The sequence below is a fragment of the Bombina bombina genome, chromosome 6 (assembly GCF_027579735.1).
Source record: "Bombina bombina isolate aBomBom1 chromosome 6, aBomBom1.pri, whole genome shotgun sequence".
NCBI lineage: Eukaryota > Metazoa > Chordata > Amphibia > Anura > Bombinatoridae > Bombina > Bombina bombina.
In genome coordinates, this window is record NC_069504.1 from 480,406,493 (window position 1) to 480,427,258 (window position 20,766).

The following is a 20,766-nucleotide window of genomic DNA, read 5'->3' on the forward strand; positions in this document are numbered from 1 at the left end:
AAGCGTTCAATCTCCAGGCAGTCAGCTGGAGTGAAACCAGATTCGGATGTTCGAACGGACCCTGAACAAGAAGGTCTCGTCTCAAAGGTAGCTTCCAAGGTGGAGCCGATGACATATTCACCAGATCTGCATACCAAGTCCTGCGTGGCCACGCAGGAGCTATCAAGATCACCGACGCCCTCTCCTGATTGATCCTGGCTACCAGCCTGGGAATGAGAGGAAACGGCGGAAACACATAAGCTAGTTTGAAGGTCCAAGGTGCTACTAGTGCATCCACTAGAGCCGCCTTGGGATCCCTGGATCTGGACCCGTAACAGGGAACTTTGAAGTTCTGACGAGAGGCCATTAGATCCATGTCTGGAATGCCCCACAGCTGAGTGACTAGGGCAAAGATTTCCGGATGGAGTTCCCACTCCCCCGGATGCAATGTCTGACGACTCAGAAAATCCGCTTCCCAATTTTCCACTCCCGGGATGTGGATAGCAGACAGGTGGCAGGAGTGAGACTCCGCCCATAGAATAATCTTGGTCACTTCCTCCATCGCTAGGGAACTCCTTGTTCCCCCCTGATGGTTGATGTACGCAACAGTCGTCATGTTGTCTGATTGAAACCGTATGAACTTGGTCCTTGCTAGCTGAGGCCAAGCCTTGAGAGCATTGAATATCGCTCTCAGTTCCAGAATATTTATCGGTAGAAGAGATTCTTCCCGAGACCAAAGACCCTGAGCTTTCAGGGACCCCCAGACCGCGCCCCAGCCCGTCAGACTGGCGTCGGTCGTGACAATGACCCACTCTGGTCTGCGGAATGTCATCCCTTGTGACAGGTTGTCCAGGGACAGCCACCAACGGAGTGAGTCTCTGGTCCTCTGATTTACTTGTATCTTTGGAGACAAGTCTGTATAGTCCCCATTCCACTGACTGAGCATGCACAGTTGTAATGGTCTTAGATGGATGCGCGCAAAAGGAACTATGTCCATTGCCGCTACCATCAACCCGATCACTTCCATGCACTGAGCTACGGAAGGAAGAGGAACGGAATGAAGAATCCGACAAGAGTCCAGAAGCTTTGTTATTCTGGCCTCTGTTAGAAAAATCCTCATTTCTGAGGAATCTATAATTGTTCCCAAGAAGGGAACCCTTGTTGACGGGGATAGAGAACTCTTTTCCACGTTCACTTTCCAGCCGTGAGATCTGAGAAAGGCCAGGACGATGTCCGTGTGAGCCTTTGCTCGAGGGAGGGACGACGCTTGAATCAGAATGTCGTCCAGGTAGGGTACTACTGCAATGCCCCTTGGTCTTAGCACCGCTAGAAGGGACCCTAGTACCTTTGTGAAAATCCTTGGAGCAGTGGCTAATCCGAAAGGAAGCGCCACGAACTGGTAATGTTTGTCCAGGAATGCAAACCTTAGGAACCGATGATGTTCCTTGTGGATAGGAATATGTAGATACGCATCCTTTAAATCCACCGTGGTCATGAATTGACCTTCCTGGATGGAAGGAAGGATAGTTCGAATGGTTTCCATCTTGAACGATGGGACCTTGAGAAATTTGTTTAAGATCTTGAGATCTAGGATTGGTCTGAACGTTCCCTCTTTTTTGGGAACTATGAACAGATTGGAGTAGAACCCCATCCCTTGTTCTCTCAATGGAACAGGATGAATCACTCCCATTTTTAACAGGTCTTCTACACAATGTAAGAACGCCTGTCTTTTTATGTGGTCTGAAGACAACTGAGACCTGTGGAACCTCCCCCTTGGGGGAAGTCCCTTGAATTCCAGAAGATAACCCTGGGAGACTATTTCTAGCGCCCAAGGATCCAGAACATCTCTTGCCCAAGCCTGAGCGAAGAGAGAGAGTCTGCCCCCCACCAGATCCGGTCCCGGATCGGGGGCCAATATTTCATGCTGTCTTGGTAGCAGTGGCAGGTTTCTTGGCCTGCTTTCCCTTGTTCCAGCCTTGCATTGGTCTCCAAGCTGGCTTGGCCTGAGAAGTATTACCCTCTTGCTTAGAGGACGTAGCACCTTGGGCTGGTCCGTTTTTACGAAAGGGACGAAAATTAGGTCTATTTTTTGCCTTGAAAGGCCGATCCTGAGGAAGGGCATGGCCCTTACCCCCAGTGATATCAGAGATAATCTCTTTCAAGTCAGGACCAAACAGCGTTTTCCCCTTGAAAGGAATGTTTAGTAGCTTGTTCTTGGAAGACGCATCAGCCGACCAAGATTTCAACCAAAGCGCTCTGCGCGCCACAATAGCAAACCCAGAATTCTTAGCCGCTAACTTAGCCAATTGCAAAGAGGCGTCTAGAGTGAAAGAATTAGCCAATTTGAGAGCATTGACTCTGTCCATAATCTCCTCATAAGGAGGAGAGTCACTATCGAGCACCTTAATCAGTTCATCAAACCAGAAATATGCGGCTGTAGTGACAGGGACAATGCATGAAATGGGTTGTAGAAGGTAACCCTGCTGAACAAACATCTTTTTAAGCAAACCTTCTAATTTTTTATCCATAGGATCTTTGAAAGCACAACTATCCTCTATGGGAATAGTGGTGCGTTTGTTTAAAGTAGAAACCGCTCCCTCGACCTTGGGGACTGACTGCCATAAGTCCTTTCTGGGGTCGACCATAGGAAACAATTTTTTAAATATGGGGGGAGGGACGAAAGGAATACCGGGCCTTTCCCATTCTTTATTAACAATGTCCGCCACCCGCTTGGGTATAGGAAAAGCTTCTGGGAGCCCCGGCACCTCTAGGATCTTGTCCATTTTACATAGTTTCTCTGGGATGACCAAATTTTCACAATCATCCAGAGTGGATAATACCTCCTTAAGCAAAATGCGGAGATGTTCCAATTTAAATTTAAATGTAATCACATCAGATTCAGCCTGCTGAGAAATGTTCCCTAAATCAGTAATTTCTCCCTCAGACAAAACCTCCCTGGCCCCCTCAGATTGGGTTAGGGGCCCTTCAGAGATATTAATATCAGCGTCGTCATGCTCTTCAGTAACTAAAACAGAGCATCCACGCTTACGCTGACAAGGGTTCATTTTGGCTAAAATGTTTTTGACAGAATTATCCATTACAGCCGTTAATTGTTGCATAGTAAGGAGTATTGGCGCGCTAGATGTACTAGGGGCCTCCTGAGTGGGCAAGACTCGTGTAGACGAAGGAGGGAATGATGCAGTACCATGCTTACTCCCCTCACTTGAGGAATCATCTTGGGCATCATTGTCATTATCACATAAATCACATTTATTTAAATGAATAGGAATTCTGGCTTCCCCACATTCAGAACACAGTCTATCTGGTAGTTCAGACATGTTAAACAGGCATAAACTTGATAAGAAAGTACAAAAAACGTTTTGAAATAAAACCGTTACTGTCACTTTAAATTTTAAACTGAACACACTTTATTACTGCAATTGCGAAAAAACATGAAGGAATTGTTCAAAATTCACCAAACTTTCACCACAGTGTCTTAAAGCCTTGAAAATATTGCACACCAATTTTGGAAGCTTTAACCCTTAAAATAACGGAACCGGAGCCGTTTTAAGCTTTAACCCCTTTACAGTCCCTGGTATCTGCTTTGCTGAGACCCAACCAAACCCAAAGGGGAATACGATACCAAATGACGCCTTCAGAAGTCTTTTATAAGTATCAGAGCTCCTCTCACATGCGACTGCATGCCATGCCTCTCAAAAACAAGTGCGCAACACCGGCGCGAAAATGAGACTCTGCCTATGCTTTGGGAAAGCCCCTAAAGAATAAGGTGTCTAAAACAGTGCCTGCCGATATTATTATATCAAAATACCCAGAATAAATGATTCCTCAAGGCTAAATAAGTGTTAATATCAATCGATTTAGCCCAAAAAAGGTCTACAGTCTAAATAAGCCCTTGTGAAGCCCTTATTTACAATCGTAATAAACATGGCTTACCGGATCCCATAGGGAAAATGACAGCTTCCAGCATTACATCGTCTTGTTAGAATGTGTCATACCTCAAGCAGCAAAGGACTGCAAACTGTTCCCCCAACTGAAGTTAATTGCTCTCAACAGTCCTGTGTGGAACAGCCATGGATTTTAGTTACGGTTGCTAAAATCATTTTCCTCATACAAACAGAATTCTTCATCTCTTTTCTGTTTCTGAGTAAATAGTACGTACCAGCACTATTTGAAAATAACAAACTCTTGATTGAATAATGAAAAACTACAGTTAAACACTAAAAAACTCTAAGCCATCTCCGTGGAGATGTTGCCTGTACAACGGCAAAGAGAATGACTGGGGTAGGCGGAGCCTAGGAGGGATCATGTGACCAGCTTTGCTGGGCTCTTTGCCATTTCCTGTTGGGGAAGAGAATATCCCACAAGTAAGGATGACGCCGTGGACCGGACACACCTATGTTGGAGAAATTAAAGTTAGCACTTACCTTAAGACTTCTGCCGGGCAGCACGGCAGCTCACTAGGTTTGAGAGGCCAGTTCCCTCACAAGGACCTGTGGATAGAAACAAAGACTGAGTAATCTTACTCACGCTTGCACGGTTAGGGCAGCATAAATATATGGGAGGCGCAGTGTGGATTGTACCCCACAAGTTCCCATTGCTTGAAAGCCACCACTGCTCTACTGAAGAGACTGAAATGGACTACGGCTACACCCTAGAACAAAACAGAACAATCTTGTACTGCTTAAAAATAAAACAATCTTGCTTGAAGAATCTTTTCCTAACACCTAACTTTACCAATTCCTTGCTCTGACGTAGGCAAAGAGAATGACTGGAGTTGGAGGGAAGGGAGGTGATATTTAACAGCTTTGCTGCGGTGCTCTTTGCTGCCTCTTGCTGGGCGGGAGTGATATTCCCAATAATAATTAGATGATGGACTCACCGTATCATTAGAAAGAAATATCTTCCTTTTTTACATAGAGATGCTCAGGTGATATTTTCCTGTCTGCTTTTTACAGTTATACTGCATCAGTTTCAAGTGATTTAGCATATGAGTATTATGTCCCTTTAAGTTTCCCTTAATCTGTTTCCCCTGCTGAAGACAATTAGGGATAATGAATGCCACACATCTTTGCACAAACAGAGATAAACAGAAAACAAAAGAAACTAAAGAAACTAAATTAATTTATAAAAAAAAAAACACTTAACCTTTACACTTTCAATATTTAAAAATCTAATAAAATTGTAAAAAATACATCAGCATATTATTCTAGGGCTAATCTTTGCTTTGAATACATCATTATGTCTAGCATATATTTAATGTTAAAATTCCTTTAAAATTACCCATAAGGCTTACCTGTGATCAGCGAAGGACTCTTTGTTCTCAGAGTTAAGTGTTCCAGCTGTGGCAAACATGATTGTGGTGTCCAGATCCGCAATGATGCCAGACACAGCGCTGCCTGCTGTGATACAGGCCTGGGTTCCCTTGTTACCAGCCTGAAGTGCTGACAGAACTAGGGAAACCTGAATATTAAGCACAAATATAGGATTGAGCCGATAGATGTAAATAAACAACAAAAGGACGTTTAGAAAAAAGTTACAGGATAGAAAACATTAAGTTAATGTTAAAATTGTGTAAAAGCATCATTTGTTTTTACTAATCTGCTGCTCATAACAGTATGGTAGTTGCAGACATTTCCAGCCCACTATATAATATATATATATATAACTTCTGACCTCTCCCCACTACCCTCTAGGGAATGGGGTTCATCTCTGAGAACCTGCCCCATTCTGCCAGTTATACTCATGATACAGAGCACCATACTGAGTGAATGAAGTGTAGGGAATCTTGTTATAGTGGCACAGATATGAAGATAGCGTCTGCTGTAAAATTATTTTATTATAAAGCATATTCCACTATTTACCCATGAAGTACAGAACCTGTAGATTAGCTATTCTAGCTTTTACATTCTCTCCTCTGCTGGTGACCATAAGCTCACTATAAACAGTTTTACAGACATTCATGTATAGGAAGCTTTTCATTGAGTTACATGTGTTGATTTGTGTAAAAACAAATATGCTTCTGTCAATCAAGGGATCAAAGTGGAATCACTTTATCTAAAAAACAATAATTTAATTTATTAATCCAATTTTTGGAATTGCCCATATTCTTGTGCCCCTTTACTCTAAAATGCACTCAAATGAATCGTATTAGTGAGACTACTTTGCGAAACAATGCACTTTGTGATGAGAATACATTTTAACAAGAGCAACACTGACCACTTACCTTCTCTGTCACAGCTCTGGCACATTCTATAAGCTCCCGCTTGGTATAGCTGTCAGATGGGCAGATCTGCAGTGCTCCAGCCTTCTGAACTAGGAATATACAACCATGACCCAAATCTTGTACCCGAGACTTAATCTGGACACCAACCTGTGGAGAAAAAAAATAAGGAAGATTACACTTATAAAAACAGAACCATTCTAGGTCAATTTTGACATTGGAAAATACAATTTCTGCATTGTAAGCATTTACATCCATTGCCCCATATTTTATACAGTTGCACTTCCAAACACATCTGTCACTACATTTTTTAACTCTAAGTCCACTGGGTACTATTAGCTCACCTCTTTTGGTTCTGCAGTGGCTGCTGCCATCCGTCCATGGATTGCTAAATTCCCATAGTCACTTGTCACCTGGGAGGCTAAACTGCCCAGTTCCTCAGGGTTAGTGACAGACTTGGTCATCTAAATCATTTGATGAAAAAGAAAAGAAGTTATATTGTAAATTTACACTGTGGAGCATCAGGTCATGCAACAAATATTCAGCTACAAAACATTGTGATTACAGTCTCCAATCATTTATAATAACAAACACACATTTTAATTCCAGCCAAACATTACAAACATGCCCTGCACCTTCATCGTACCATTTCCTGTGCAGTGACAGCTATGGCCTTGGAATATTTAACTCCTGTGGTCTGATAGTCCACAAAGGTTCCAGTGGGCTCAGGAGGAGTCCCTTCATCCAGCTGTGACAGACAAATACATAGAAAGCAAATCAGTACTGAGATAGAAGACAGTCAATGACACTAGTGAAATCATCCAAAATTCAATATGCTGTTACTCATCTACTCAACATGAAATAAATCATACATATGATATAAATATCACATGGGGTCAAATACTATAAAAATATTTCAGCTTCCATTATTTACAGGTACACGCCAGCTAAGACAAACTTATGGCACTAGTGGCCAAGGTGGCACTCAAACAATTTGCTGGCACACTGAATTTGGACTTTCAGAATACTGCTTGTTTTTTTGACTGCAGTTGTAGTGCTTAAAGGGACACTCAGGTTTTATTAAATTTTCATGATTCAGATACAGCATGTAATTTTAAACAACTTTCCAATTTACTTCCATTAAAAAAATGTGCACTGTCTTTTATATTTACACTTTTTGAGTCACCAGCTCCTACTGAGCATGTGCAAGAATTCACAGACTATACGTATATGCATTTGTGATTGGCTGATTGCTATCACATGGTACAGGGGGAGTAGAAATATACATAACTTTGAAATGTGTTAGAAAAGAATCTACTACTCATTTGAAATTCAGAGTAAATGCTATTGTATTGTCTTGTTATCTTGCATTTGTTGATTATGCAAATCTACTGTGTTTACTGGTCCTTTAATTTATTTTCCTTATGAACTCATGCTATATATCTACAATTTAGCGTTAATCTTTACAAAAAAAAAAAAAAAAAAAAGGTGCCAAAGACATTCAAGAGAAGATTATTGCAAATTTGGGCGCACACACTCAAAAAGGTTGACCACCCTTAATATACATAAATATGCTGACCATTTAAACATTTAACATTTCCATGAGATCGCTCACCTTGCTAATTGCATCAGCAATGGAATCCACCATGCCTCCAACCATGCCAACCTCGCTGGCAGCCTCATTCAGGGTGATCATGAGATCATCAACTGCCTCTTTCATTAGCTGAGCAGCCTCTGCAATTGCATCATGGGTGTGTGAGGCCTGTGGTAAAAAAGTTGAAGGCACATTAACACTAGACCCAGCTCCACCTATTGTACAAAGAGAGGCCTGCAAACTGTAGGCAAGGGTATAAATGTATCTTTTCTAGCTTAAATATGCCACACGTTTACTTATTTGATCTTCACTAATATTTTCACTCAATCCACTGTTGATATTTAACTTTATATGTTAACATTGTGTACATAAACATAAAACATGGGACATCGCTACTTTAAACAGCACAAGGACGGTCTGCTCATACCTTGGGATTTCCACCACCCTCCTTGGCTGCATACAACATCTGGAGAGCAGATTCTGCGAGGGTCTTTGTCTGATCTAGTACTGTCATCTGCTGCTGATGATCCAGGATCTTAGAGACTACTCCAACTGCACTTAGGATTAGAGGCTCAAAGTACTGGGCAAGTTGTGTGACCTAAAGAAACCAAAGATTGGATGACACCAATTAAAAAGAAAAATCAATCACAGAGAGATTGTTGGTGTAGATTTTCATTATGGGTAAATTATATGTTTAGTTTCATGGAAATGTACTATTAAAGCAAATAAATTAACACTTCAAATCATAGTACATTCAATTTTTTTTTTCTAGAAAGTTTCATAAATTATTAACAAAGAAAAAGTACATTACATCCAAACAGCAAAATCTTGTGTGTTCTGCCTATGTTTACATTTCTAATCTAAAGAAAAAACCTTGTAGATTAACAATGGCCGTACATTTATAGAAAATGAAAGCTAGGTTTTTATAAGTGATTTATTAATCACCCTTTTAATAAGAAGACTAAATAAATATAATAGAATGAGAATTTTGCGTTTTTTTATCTCATATAAAACAACAATCACTGTAGAGTAGGCTGTGTTTCTAAAGCCAGGAACAGCACAGTTATCCTAAGGGCATCAATGTAGAAAGAAAATAGAACAAAAGGAGTTGTACATTAACTTCACAGTTTGTATGTGTTTACATTTCATGACAGCATATAACAATTGAGCCAGCATGTAATGCGACTATACAAAATCATTTGTGTCTCAATAGGCACCACCCTGCTCACAACTCAAGTCTTGATTAAACAGCTTTGAGCACTCAAATAATAAGGGTTATGGTGACTAATACTATGTAATACGGTCTATAATAATAGTAGCAACAATAATAATGATTTTTTAACTATTTAATGGTAGTGAACAGTTTGTAGGACATATGATTCATAACTAATAATGTGTAATGCAGTTATACAGTCACCACTAAGCTGCCCCTTTATTAAGAGTAAAGGTTATGGCTTTCACCTCTGTTACTAAACTCCAGGCCAACAGATCTGAATGTAGCTTTGTGGAGCATGTTGGTACCATATAAGATGAACCTTAAAAGGGACACTGAACCCCCAATTTTTTTTTTCGTGTTTCAGATAGAGCATGAAATTTTAAGCTACTTTCTAGTTCACTCCTATTGTCACATTTTCTTCATTCTCTTGGCATCTTTATTTGAAATGCAAGAATGTAAGTTTAGATGCCGGCCCATTTTTGGTGAACAACCTGTGTTGTTCTTGCTGATTGGTGGATAAATTTGTCAACCAATAAAAAAGTGCTGTCCAGAATCTCAAACCAATAAAAAGCCTAGATGCCATCTTTTTCAAATAACGATAGCAAGAGAACAAAGAAAATGTGATAATAGGAGTAAGTACATTAGAAAGTTGCTTAAAATTGCATGCTCTTTCTGAATCACGAAAGAAAAAAAATTGGGTTCAGTGTCCCATTAAAGTGACATATAGTCATGTTTACTTTAAAATGTTTTATGTCATGACAAATAAAAAACCCCGAAGTGTTTATGTTTATTAGATGAAATGGGCAGCTCACACAGCCCACATGGGTGGAAAAGGGAACAAGGAGGAGTATTCTATACATAAACATCCAATCTTTGAACAACAAAAATGTATTCATTTAAAACCCCTCTTTTGCTAGAATAGTTTTGCAATCATAATGTGCAATCCCTTTCTTCAGGTTTTGAGTGACAACACGAAAAACATTTACCCACTCAATTCCAGTAAACAGTCTCAGTTTAGGGGTTTAATGGCACTACTGCTCAAATCCAATTCATGAAGAATACTACCTCTTTAATCATAGTTTTGCCCTTATTTATTGTTGCTTGTGGTCTGTTGGTGCTATGCATCAATAAACAATATTTACAATTTCAGTTAAAGACACTGATCAAAGCGATACTACATAAGCACTTATTTCCCTCTCATGTATTCTGCATTGTTGTCATACATTCTTTTAAAAGGTAAAACTTTATTAGAAGAAAATACTAAAAAGTGGGTATGTTAGAAACAATAATGCTGACAATAGTTTAGCTAGTATTTGTATATTATTATATATTATGTCACACAATTTATAGTTCAGCAATATTCTTTATATTGAATATATAGAACAAATGCAGCCTTCTGGATTTGGATACACTGGCCTTTCAACCTTTCCACGTTACCTCGAAGGAAAGTATCACAGGTTGCAGTATAAACAAGCCAAAGTGGTAAAAAAAAGTGCGGTATACTCAAAGAGGATGAATTGAAAAAGATGCTTTTACTTCAGAAACCAACTCAAACAAAGTTTTCCATAAAATCCAACTTTACTGAAAACCATTAAAAAGTTGGTACAATAAAGATTTTTTGACATAAAAATGCTCAACCGGTTTCGGCACAAATGCCTCTCTCAAGAGCTAATCAAATAGCAATCAAAAGAGCTATACGTTTTCTTTTACCTCTGCCTTCTTATACCATTATATGACTTTGATAATGAAAACAGTAAGAACAGCACACACTCCAATTGCAGTGCTCGAGTGACCTAAGGATACTGCCAAGTCCTTAAACATATAGAAAAATAGCACAGGGTCCTGAGCACTTTCAGTAATCAAAGAATTTTATTGTCACATAGAACAGGCAGCGACCTTTCGGGGTCACAGCCCCTTATTCATGCTTGATAACATTACAATGGCCAAACACACATTTAAATACCCTCATTTTGGCGCCCTTACCTCCACAATTAGAGTGGCACTCCCTCTAGTGGCCATTAAAGATATGCATATACAATTCATTACTTATACCTAAAATCACCATTACATCCTTAACTATTTCTAAACCATCCTAGAAAAGCCTAAATATTACATTTTAAAAAACTATGTAATGTGTTTTAAAAATTTGTTACTATGTTGCTAAGACTAAAGACACTTTTAATATACCTAAAAGTAGCAAGACAGATCATAATCTCTATTGAGCCCTTTAGGTGTGAGGGTTTCCAATTTATGAACCCACCACATTTCTCTCTGTTTTAAAAGGTGCTCTCTATTGATACCCCTCCTATTTTGGGGAATGTGGTCTATTATCTGTCACCTTAATTGACTGATACTGTGCCCGTTTTCAAGGAAATGACCTGACACTGGGGCTTCAGAATTCCTCCCTAGTTTTATGGGTTGTTTCCCCTATGTAGACCATGGAGCACGGACACTTAATTAAATAGACTACATGAGTAGTCTCACAGGTATAGAAACCCTTTATGGTGAACTTTTGACCACTATTGGGATGATGAAAATTACACCCTCTAATGACAGAGTTGCAACTCATGCAATTAAGACACGGGAAGGTCCCCATGTTTTTGTTACCTAATGCCAATTGTTTAGATTGTTTACCTCCCCCTATGTCTGTATGTATAAGGTGATCCCTCAAGCTCTTGACCCTTTTATGGGCCATAAGAGGGGGTTCCTCAAATTGTTTAATATCCATATTGCATTCCTTTAGGATATGCCAGTTTTTACGGATGAGGCTTGCTATTTTGTGGCTTAAAGGATTATACTGACTCACAAAAACCATCCTATTTTCTTTATCCTTAGATCTCTTTCTTATGGTTTTGTTCAATGTACTATCCAATAATTTTGCTGGGTAACCTCTGTCAATTAATTTCTTAGTCATTTCCGTTATTCTCTCAGTCTGTCTATCTTTGTTGTCAACTATTCTTTTAACCCTAAGAAACTGGCTACTGGGTAATGAGTTAACCAATGATCTTGGGTGAAAACTATTGTATTTTAATAAACTGTTCTTATCCGTGTCTTTTGTGTAAAGATCAAACTCCAAATAGTGTCCTCTCTTAAGTACTCGGGTGTCTAGAAAAGGTATGGACTCCTCACTAAAACTCACTGTAAATGAGAGGCCTCTCACCTCTGAATTTAACTCCCCCACAAATCTATTCAAGGACTCCACGTCGCCTCACCATACGCCAAACACATTGTCTATATATCTCCACCAAATGACTCCATATTGTTTAAACAGATCCTTCTTGTAGACAATGTTTTCCTCTATTTCACACAAAGAGGTTGGCGTATGATGGGGCTACGTTGGAGCCCATTGCCTGTTCATGACTGTACCTCTTGTTCACCAATAATGTCTTCCTTATGACAGCAATACCTGTCTCGTGCTTAATAGAAGTATACAGGCTTCGCACATCCATGGTGAACAAGAGGTACTTGTCACTAGGCAATTCAAGACTCCTAGCTTTCTACAAAAAATCATTTGTATCATTCAAGTAACTTGACATTTTGCTGAAGAATCTTATCTATACATTTTGAGATGTTGGTGTAGACAGATTCAACACTGGAGACGATAGGCCTCCCTGGGGGCCTACCCTTGTCCTTATGGACTTTAGGGACGGTATAGAAAATGGGGGTTCTTGGGGCAATGACATATAGATAATCAAAGAGCTTTTTTTCAATGATACCTGAATCCAATGCTCTTTTTAAGATAACCATAATTTATTTTTGAATTTCAGGTAAGGGATTTCCTTTTAACACCCTATAGGTATTTGTGTCTCCTAATTGGTACAATGCCTCCTGTATATAGTAGGTTTTATCTAATAGGACGGTAGCCCCTCCCTTGTCAGCCCCCTTGAATATTACACTCTGTTTTTTCTTCAAATTTTCCAAAACACTGCCTTCACCTTTACAAAAATTGGTTAAAGTAATTTGTTCACCTTTTTGCCATACTGCCGTGTGATCTTTATTTTTATACTAATTGCGAAGTTGTTTAACCCCATTCTGGATCAAATTAATTAATGTGTTAACACTATGATTGTTAATATTGTGATTGAATACACTTTTCTTACTTAAACCCAACCTCTGCAATGACCATTCCTCTGTCTGTTCATTGATTTCTCTTGTGCCCTGATCATGTTTAAACCACACTTAAAGCTTAATATTACGGAACTTTGCAGGTCTTTTTTTCGAGTTCAAAAAAATCTGTATCACGGAATGGGCAGAATGAAAGTCCCTTGTTTAAAAGTGCCAATTCTTTCTGATCAAGGACATACTTAGATGTGTTAATGACAATGTTGTGTTTTTCATCTGTATTGATAACTGTCTCTTGTTTATCATCATCTATAGTTACATGAGTGGAGTTACCTTTAATTATTTTTTCGATATCTTCTTGCGCTCCGATTTGCGCACTTCGGGGACAAGGTAAAAGAAGATAAGATTATAGATAAGATTCTTCAGCCTGAGGTCAGCAAAATTTCAAGTTACTTGAAGGATACAAACAATTTTTTGTAGAAAGCTAGGAGTCTTGAATTTCCTAGTGACAAGTACCTCTTGTTCACCATGGATGTACGAAGCCTGTATACTTCTATTAAGCAAGAGACAGGTATTGCTGTCATAAGGAAGACATTATTGGTGAACAAGAGGTACAGTCATGAACAGTCAAAACTTGTGGAAGATCTGCTGAGTTTGATCCTTTATTGGAATTATTTTTTATTTCAGGATTGTTGGTTTGTACAGACGAAGGGTACGGCAATGGGCTCCAACGTAGCCCCATCATACGCCAACCTCTTTATGTGTGAAATAGAGGAAAACATTGTCTACAAGAATGATCTGTTTAAACAATATGGAGTCATTTGGTGGAGATATATAGACGATGTGTTTGGCGTATGGTGGGGCGACGTGGAGTCCATTAATAGATTTGTGGGGGAGTTAAATTCAGAGGTGAGAGACCTCTCATTTACAGTGAGTTTTAGTGAGGAGTCTATACCTTTTCTAGACACCGAGTACTTATGAGAGGACACTATTTGGAGTTTGATCTTTACACAAAAGACATGGATAAGAACAGTTTATTAAAATACAATAGTTTTCACCCAAGATCATTGGTTAACTCATTACCCAGAAGCCAGTTTCTTAGGGTAAAAAGAATAGTTCACAACAAAGATAGACAGACTGAGAGATTGAAGGAAATGACTAAGAAATTAATTGACAGAGGTTACCGAGCAAAATTATTGGATAGTACAGTTGAGACATGGCCCATAAACAATTGGCATTAGGTAACAAAAACATGGGGACTTTCCCGTGTCTTAATTGCATGAGTTGCAACTCTGTCATTAGAGGGGCTAATTTTCATCATCCCCATAGTGGTCAAAAGTTCACCATAAAGGGTTTCTATACCTGTGAGACTACTTATGTAGTCTATTTAATTAAGTGTCCGTGCTCCATGGTCTACATAGGGGAAACAACCCATAAAGCTAGGGACCGTATGAGCCAGCACCGTTCAAATATCAGATGTAGGAATTCTGAAGCCCCAGTGTCAGGTCATTTCCTTGAAAAAGGGCAAAGTATCAGTCAATTAAGGTGGCAGATAATAGACCACATTCCCCAAAATAGGAGGGGTATCAATAGAGAGCGCGTTTTAAAACAGAGAGAAATGTGATGGGTTCATAAATTGGAAACCCTCACACCTAAAGACACTTTTAGGTATATTAAAAGTGTCTTTAGTCTTAGCAACATAGTAACAAATTTTTAATACACATTAAATAGTTTTTTAAAATGTAATATTTAGGCTTTTCAAGAATGGTTTAGAAATAGTTAAGGATGTAATGGTGATTTAAGGTATAAGTAATGAATTGTATATGCATATCTTTAATGGCCACTAGAGGGAGCGCCACTCTAATTGTGGAGGTAAGGGCGCCAAAATGAGGGTATTTAAATGTGTGTTTGGCCATTGTAATGTTATCAAGCATGAATAAGGGGCTGTGACCCCGAAACGTCGCTGCCTGTTCTATGTGAAAATTAAATTCTTTGATTACTGAAAGTGCTCAGGACCCTGTGCTATTTTTTTATTATATGACTCCACCTACTCGTTCCGAAATAGGTGTATCACCTGTTTTTGGAAACGAGTTAACAGCATTAAGGAGGCAAGTGCTTGTGCTTAAGGTAAGGGAATTACAGCTATAACTAAAAAAGCATATAAAATACACAAATCTATGTGTCCCTTCAAAACCCTTTTTGTGATATTTCCCGTATTTTAAATACTCCTATTCTTCGGTATTTAACTAATATAAAGTCATATAATATATTACAATTCTCTTCTTTAACCAGTAATTAATTTACCTTTCGGCATGTTCAATCAATCAGAATCTAATAGCATCAGTTATCTTTCAAGTAGTTTGTGTGAAAAAGTTCTCAATCAGGTACATTTATATGTTATCACATGGTGTCAGGGTTTTTTCCCTGTTTGCCATGTGCTGCTGGCAGCCATTTTACTCACCTCTTTTCCTGACTATGGTGCATTGTGGGGGATGCTGCTCATTTCCTACACTTCCTTTTATGGCCAGACTGGTGTGCTTCATCCATGTGAGACAGGATGCAGTCTCAGAATTGTGATGTCATCACTTATTATTTAAAGGGCCTCTGTTCAGTATGCTTTGCCTTTGCGTTGTCTCAGACCTGCTTGTGAGAGTTCCTTTGTATTACCTGGCTGCCTGACGTCCTTCCTGGTTCCTGATCCCTGGCTTTTTCCTGACTCTGCTGTTTTCCTTGTTCCTGATTCCGGCTCGTCTGACTATTCGCTTTGGCTCCTGACTCGGCTCGTCTGACTACCAGTTCTGGTTTTGACTCCTGGCTTGTTATTTGACTTGTGGACTTTTTATTATTTTTTGCTATGAATAAAGGTGTGATTATTTTTCACTTCTCGTATCAGTCTGATTCCTGGCATCCTGACACATGGTCCATTTTGACCAAAGAGAGAACGAATTATGTGAAACAATTTGTAAATAATAATTTTTCTCCGGAAAAAATAGACACAAAGGATTGTACATATTCTTAAACTTCAGTATGAACCCTTCTATTTATTTCCAAATCGGTATTGTACCTACTTTGGAAAATAATTTACATTGCAAAGTAGGTACAATGCCGATTGGAAAAAGAATAGAAGGGTTCATACTGAAGTTTAAGAACCAAGTGATTGTTAACATATAAACATACGTGACCGAGAACGTTTTCACACAAACTACAGAAATTGCACGGGCGTGCAATTTCTGTCCGAGGACTGGATTCTGATTTGCTTATCAGTTGAAGAAGAAGGCAGCTGCGTAATAGTGGGGGGAGTTCGGCATCCATATTTACCGGGTATTAGAGTAGTTAGCGCGGCTGATTAGGACAAAAGCAAGACGGCAAGGGAGGAGGGGTATAGTGTAGGCGGACCTCCGTTTTTTTATTTACAATATCAAAACATGTTACAGTAAGTGTTGAATGTCCCTTTAACACAGCAGTGTTTGTTACAATGTTTCTGACAATGTTATAAATTGTTAAACACTAGAGGGCAGCAGTATTTGCAAATGCAAATAATCCTGCCATATAGTGCTCAAGCATAGGCACGCTCCTGAGGCTACATAGGGATGGTCTTCAACAAAGAATGCCAAGAGAACAAAGTAAATCAAAGTAAAGTGGACAGTTATTTAAATACTTTAAATACGGATCCCTTTTTATCTCCCTGATGTGTAGTGGAAAACACAGCTGATAACTGTAGTCCTCCCCGTCTTTTGAACCGAGTGTGACATGGCACTGTCCACACAGACACCTCTATTTTCACATTGGAAAAGACTGCTCACAGCAGCAATACAATGCAAGTACCTCTACTTACAGTAACGGAGAGGAATTTAGTGCTGTCTATCCTGCAATGCACGGAACTAATTATAAAGTTGTAAACGGGGAGTGTGAGAGATCAGATAAACTAGAGAAGCCATGATAATGTAATATGATGAGTCCTCGGCTGCATCTCAGTGCACTCAATGCTAGCTATATAAGGTGACAAAGAAGACTGAAGATTTCATTGTAATACTTTACCATGAAACCACAGTGAGCTATCTTATAATACAATTAATTTGTAGTTCTCTGTTGAAGAAGCATTTTGTTTCTTAAACTATAGAGCACATCTATTTATCTAGTATTTATTATCTGCCTCCATGTGGCACAGAGCAGTAATACACTGGCCTGGAGCACCTATAGAACCTCCGTGCAATCAATTCCCTTTTTTATAATACTCAACTGTACCTAGACTGTTATATTCATTAGTATGAAAGTGACATTCTATCCTGAAGCACAGATATATGTATATAGTTTGATCATTCATTCATTCACTGAAAAAATACCGCCTGTATATGAAGAGCTTTTCTAAAGAACATTTTATATACCTTGTGTCCAAGCTGTGCTGCTTCACCTCTAGCTGCAACAGTGATGGGATCAATGAGGTGACCAATTTCCTGAACCACAGATGTAAGTTGTTCTTGCAGAGCCTGTAGGATGAAAAACACATGAAGGTAGATGAAAGGGCCTTTAATAAATGAGGTATATAGATCAGATTGCAACCACTTGTGGGAATATAGAGCAAAGTCCTATGGCTGAAAGAAAAGCCAGTAACTGTCTGGTTCACTCTTATCCTTTTGTGGAGAAGCAAACTGCAGGCTACTCTATCAATTTTTATTTATTTCCCAAATAAAATAGATCAGTTTATGACTTTTCAATTTAAATATCAATTATGGAGATTTTCTCAAACACCTTTAGTTTTAAAATTATTGCAATAATGATAATTGCAGCTGTTAATAGCAATAACTTCTGTTTTTGTCTCATGAAACCCTTCAAGTTAATGAAACACTCTAGGTAATGTGGTCCCATTCTGGGTCACATATGAAGTCACAGCATAAGACCAATAATGGATCAATGATAGACATATATCATATGGAAAATATAACGGTCCCACCTCTCTTTTGCATGTGTCAAAATGTGTTCTTGCAGCTCACTAATTCTGAAAGTCATGCTAAAGAACTCACAGTAAAATGGTCATATGTTACAGGTTAAATTCCATCTGTTTTATTTGAGCGGCATAAAGGAGCAATAGTAAAATTCTCTATAATAAAAAAAACAATAATAAAATGCTCTACTAAATGATTTCTTAGGTTTTATGCCGGGATTATATAGTTTGTGTGTATATATATATATATTATTATTTTTTTTTTTTTTTTTGCTTTGGTTAATTTGAATCTTTGAACCTGCTCTTATATTTACAATATGATTTATGTATGTTCATTGTGCAAGTCAAGCTTTTGTTGTTATATCTGAAAAGTATTAAAACAAAAAAAGAAAAAAAAGAAAGAAAATATTCTAAAACTAAAACTATGTGTTTAACGTCTGTAAATGGGTTAAAAACATACTTATTAGCATTAGATCAGCAATACACTGCTGATGCTAAGCAGAACAGACTGGCTCAGTGGTCATGTTCAGTATAGGATCAGTAGTGCAATTTTTTCTCTTTTATAGTAAACTGATCCATAATTTCATAATTATTAAATAAATCAATAAAGTAGATGAAGAATTTCCATTTGCTTAAGCTTTAGAAAAGACACTATAGGAACACACAAAGAGAACATTCTTCTTATGTGAATTCAGTAATTTTATCATCTTGTGTAAAACTATTCTAAAAAATAAATTAATAGAAGTCACAGTTTTTCTTCAAGATAAAGGAAATATAAAGAGCATTACTGATCCCTTTTTGTCTTTCATTATTTTGAAGCAACCAAGGATTACATGAATAGATAAAAAGATAATGCTTAACAGCAAAAAAAAGGGAGTTGCACAAAAAAAAGGACCTTAAAGAGTTTACAAATTATTATTTTTCTGTATATCTATACAATTCAAGTAAGACAAACCTAATATGCAGGTACGCAAAGACAACATGAGCTAAACAGTTACCTCCAAAGAGATGTCATCCCGCATAGCCAGATTTTGACTAACTGAAGCAAGAGATGCCTGTTCAATGTCACGGATACACCTGTTGATGCTATCGATTGACTGATCACATTCTCTTTGCCCTGGAGCTTTGTCCCTGCAATGAAATCCAAGATAAAATGTGTCCTGTTCCATAATGTTCATACACTAAAGTTTAAAAGTGTGATCTTCCCACCATTACAATAAACATGTATAACCATCAAGTCAGATTCAAAGTCGCTCTAAATATATTAACTTGAAATTTTACAAAGGTGTTTGGCTCTGGGATTTAGAAAATTTACTGTACCTACATTTGAGAAAAAAAACAAAACACAATTCAAATAAAGCAGTCCATGCAACAACTCATCGTATTATAAATGACCCCTGGCAACTTTTCCCAAAGTTATAATTGGAGCTGTAACAACAAAATCCCTAAAGAACAATATGTCCTTTAGCTGGAGGCACTAAAACCAATGTGAATACATAAAAACATAATTTATGTAAGAACGTACCTGATAAATTCATTTCTTTCATATTAGCAAGAGTCCATGAGCTAGTGACGTATGGGATATACATTCCTACCAGGAGGGGCAAAGTTTCCCAAACCTTAAAATGCCTATAAATACACCCCTCACCACACCCACAATTCAGTTTAACGAATAGCCAAGAAGTGGGGTGATAAGAAAAGAGCGAAAGCATAAAAAATAAGGAATTGGAATAATTGTGCTTTATACAAAAAAATCATAACCACCAAAAAAAAGGGTGGGCCTCATGGACTCTTGCTAATATGAAAGAAATGAATTTATCAGGTAAGTTCTTACATAAATTATGTTTTCTTTCATGTAATTAGCAAGAGTCCATGAGCTAGTGACGTATGGGATATAAATACCCAAGATGTGGAACTTCCACGCAAGAGTCACTAGAGAGGGAGGGATAAAATAAAGACAGCCAATTCCGCTGAAAAATTAATCCACTACCCAAATCAAAAGTTTCAATTTTAATAATGAAAAAAACTGAAATTATAAGCAGAAGAATCAAACTGAAACAGCTGCCTAAAGTACTATTCTACCAAAAACTGCTTCTAAAGAAGAGAAAACATCAAAATGGTAGAATTAGTAAAAGTATGCAAAGAAGACCAAGTCATTGCTTTGCAAATTTGATCAACAGAAGCTTCCTTCTTAAAAAGCCTAGGAAGTAGAAACTGACCTAGTAAAAAGAGCCGTAATCCTCTGAGACAGGGAATAATCTGACTCCAAATAAGCATAATGAATCAAAAGCTTAACCAAGATGGCAAAGAAATGGCAGAAGCCTTCTGACCTTCCTAAAACCAAAAAAAAAAAGATAACAAATAGACTAGAAGTCTATCTGAAATCTGAGTAGTTTCAACATAATATTTCAAAACTCTTACCACATCCTAAAGAATGTAAGAATCTTACCAAAGAATTCTTAGGATTAGGACACAAGGAAAAGACAATAATTCCTCCACTAATGTTGTTAGAATTCACAACTTAGGTGAAAATTGAAATGAGGACAGCAAAAAAACACCTTATCCTGATGAAAAATCAGAACAAGGAGATTCACAAGAAAGAACAGATAATTCAAAAACTGTTCTAGCTGAAGAGATGTCCAAAAAGAACAATACTTTCCATGAAAGTAATTTAATGTTCAGAAAATGCATAGTTTCAAACGGAGGAGCCTGTAAAGCCCTCAGCACCAAAT

The 20,766-nt window shown here is 38.2% G+C and overlaps 1 protein-coding gene across 2 annotated transcripts in view; it reads right to left on the reverse strand.

Moving 5' to 3' along the window:
- TLN2 (talin 2) overlaps positions 1–20,766 on the reverse strand; it is a 637,355-nt gene that overhangs the window by 78,965 nt on the left and 537,624 nt on the right. For both annotated transcript variants that reach the window (XM_053717305.1, XM_053717304.1), the window contains exons 39-46: positions 19,033–19,165; positions 17,478–17,579; positions 8,242–8,412; positions 7,836–7,982; positions 6,867–6,968; positions 6,565–6,684; positions 6,224–6,370; positions 5,294–5,460 (exon numbers count right to left, since the gene is read on the reverse strand). In XM_053717305.1, coding sequence (XP_053573280.1) covers positions 5,294–5,460; positions 6,224–6,370; positions 6,565–6,684; positions 6,867–6,968; positions 7,836–7,982; positions 8,242–8,412; positions 17,478–17,579; positions 19,033–19,165 — 1,089 coding nt within the window. The remainder of the gene's footprint in view (positions 1–5,293; positions 5,461–6,223; positions 6,371–6,564; positions 6,685–6,866; positions 6,969–7,835; positions 7,983–8,241; positions 8,413–17,477; positions 17,580–19,032; positions 19,166–20,766) is intronic.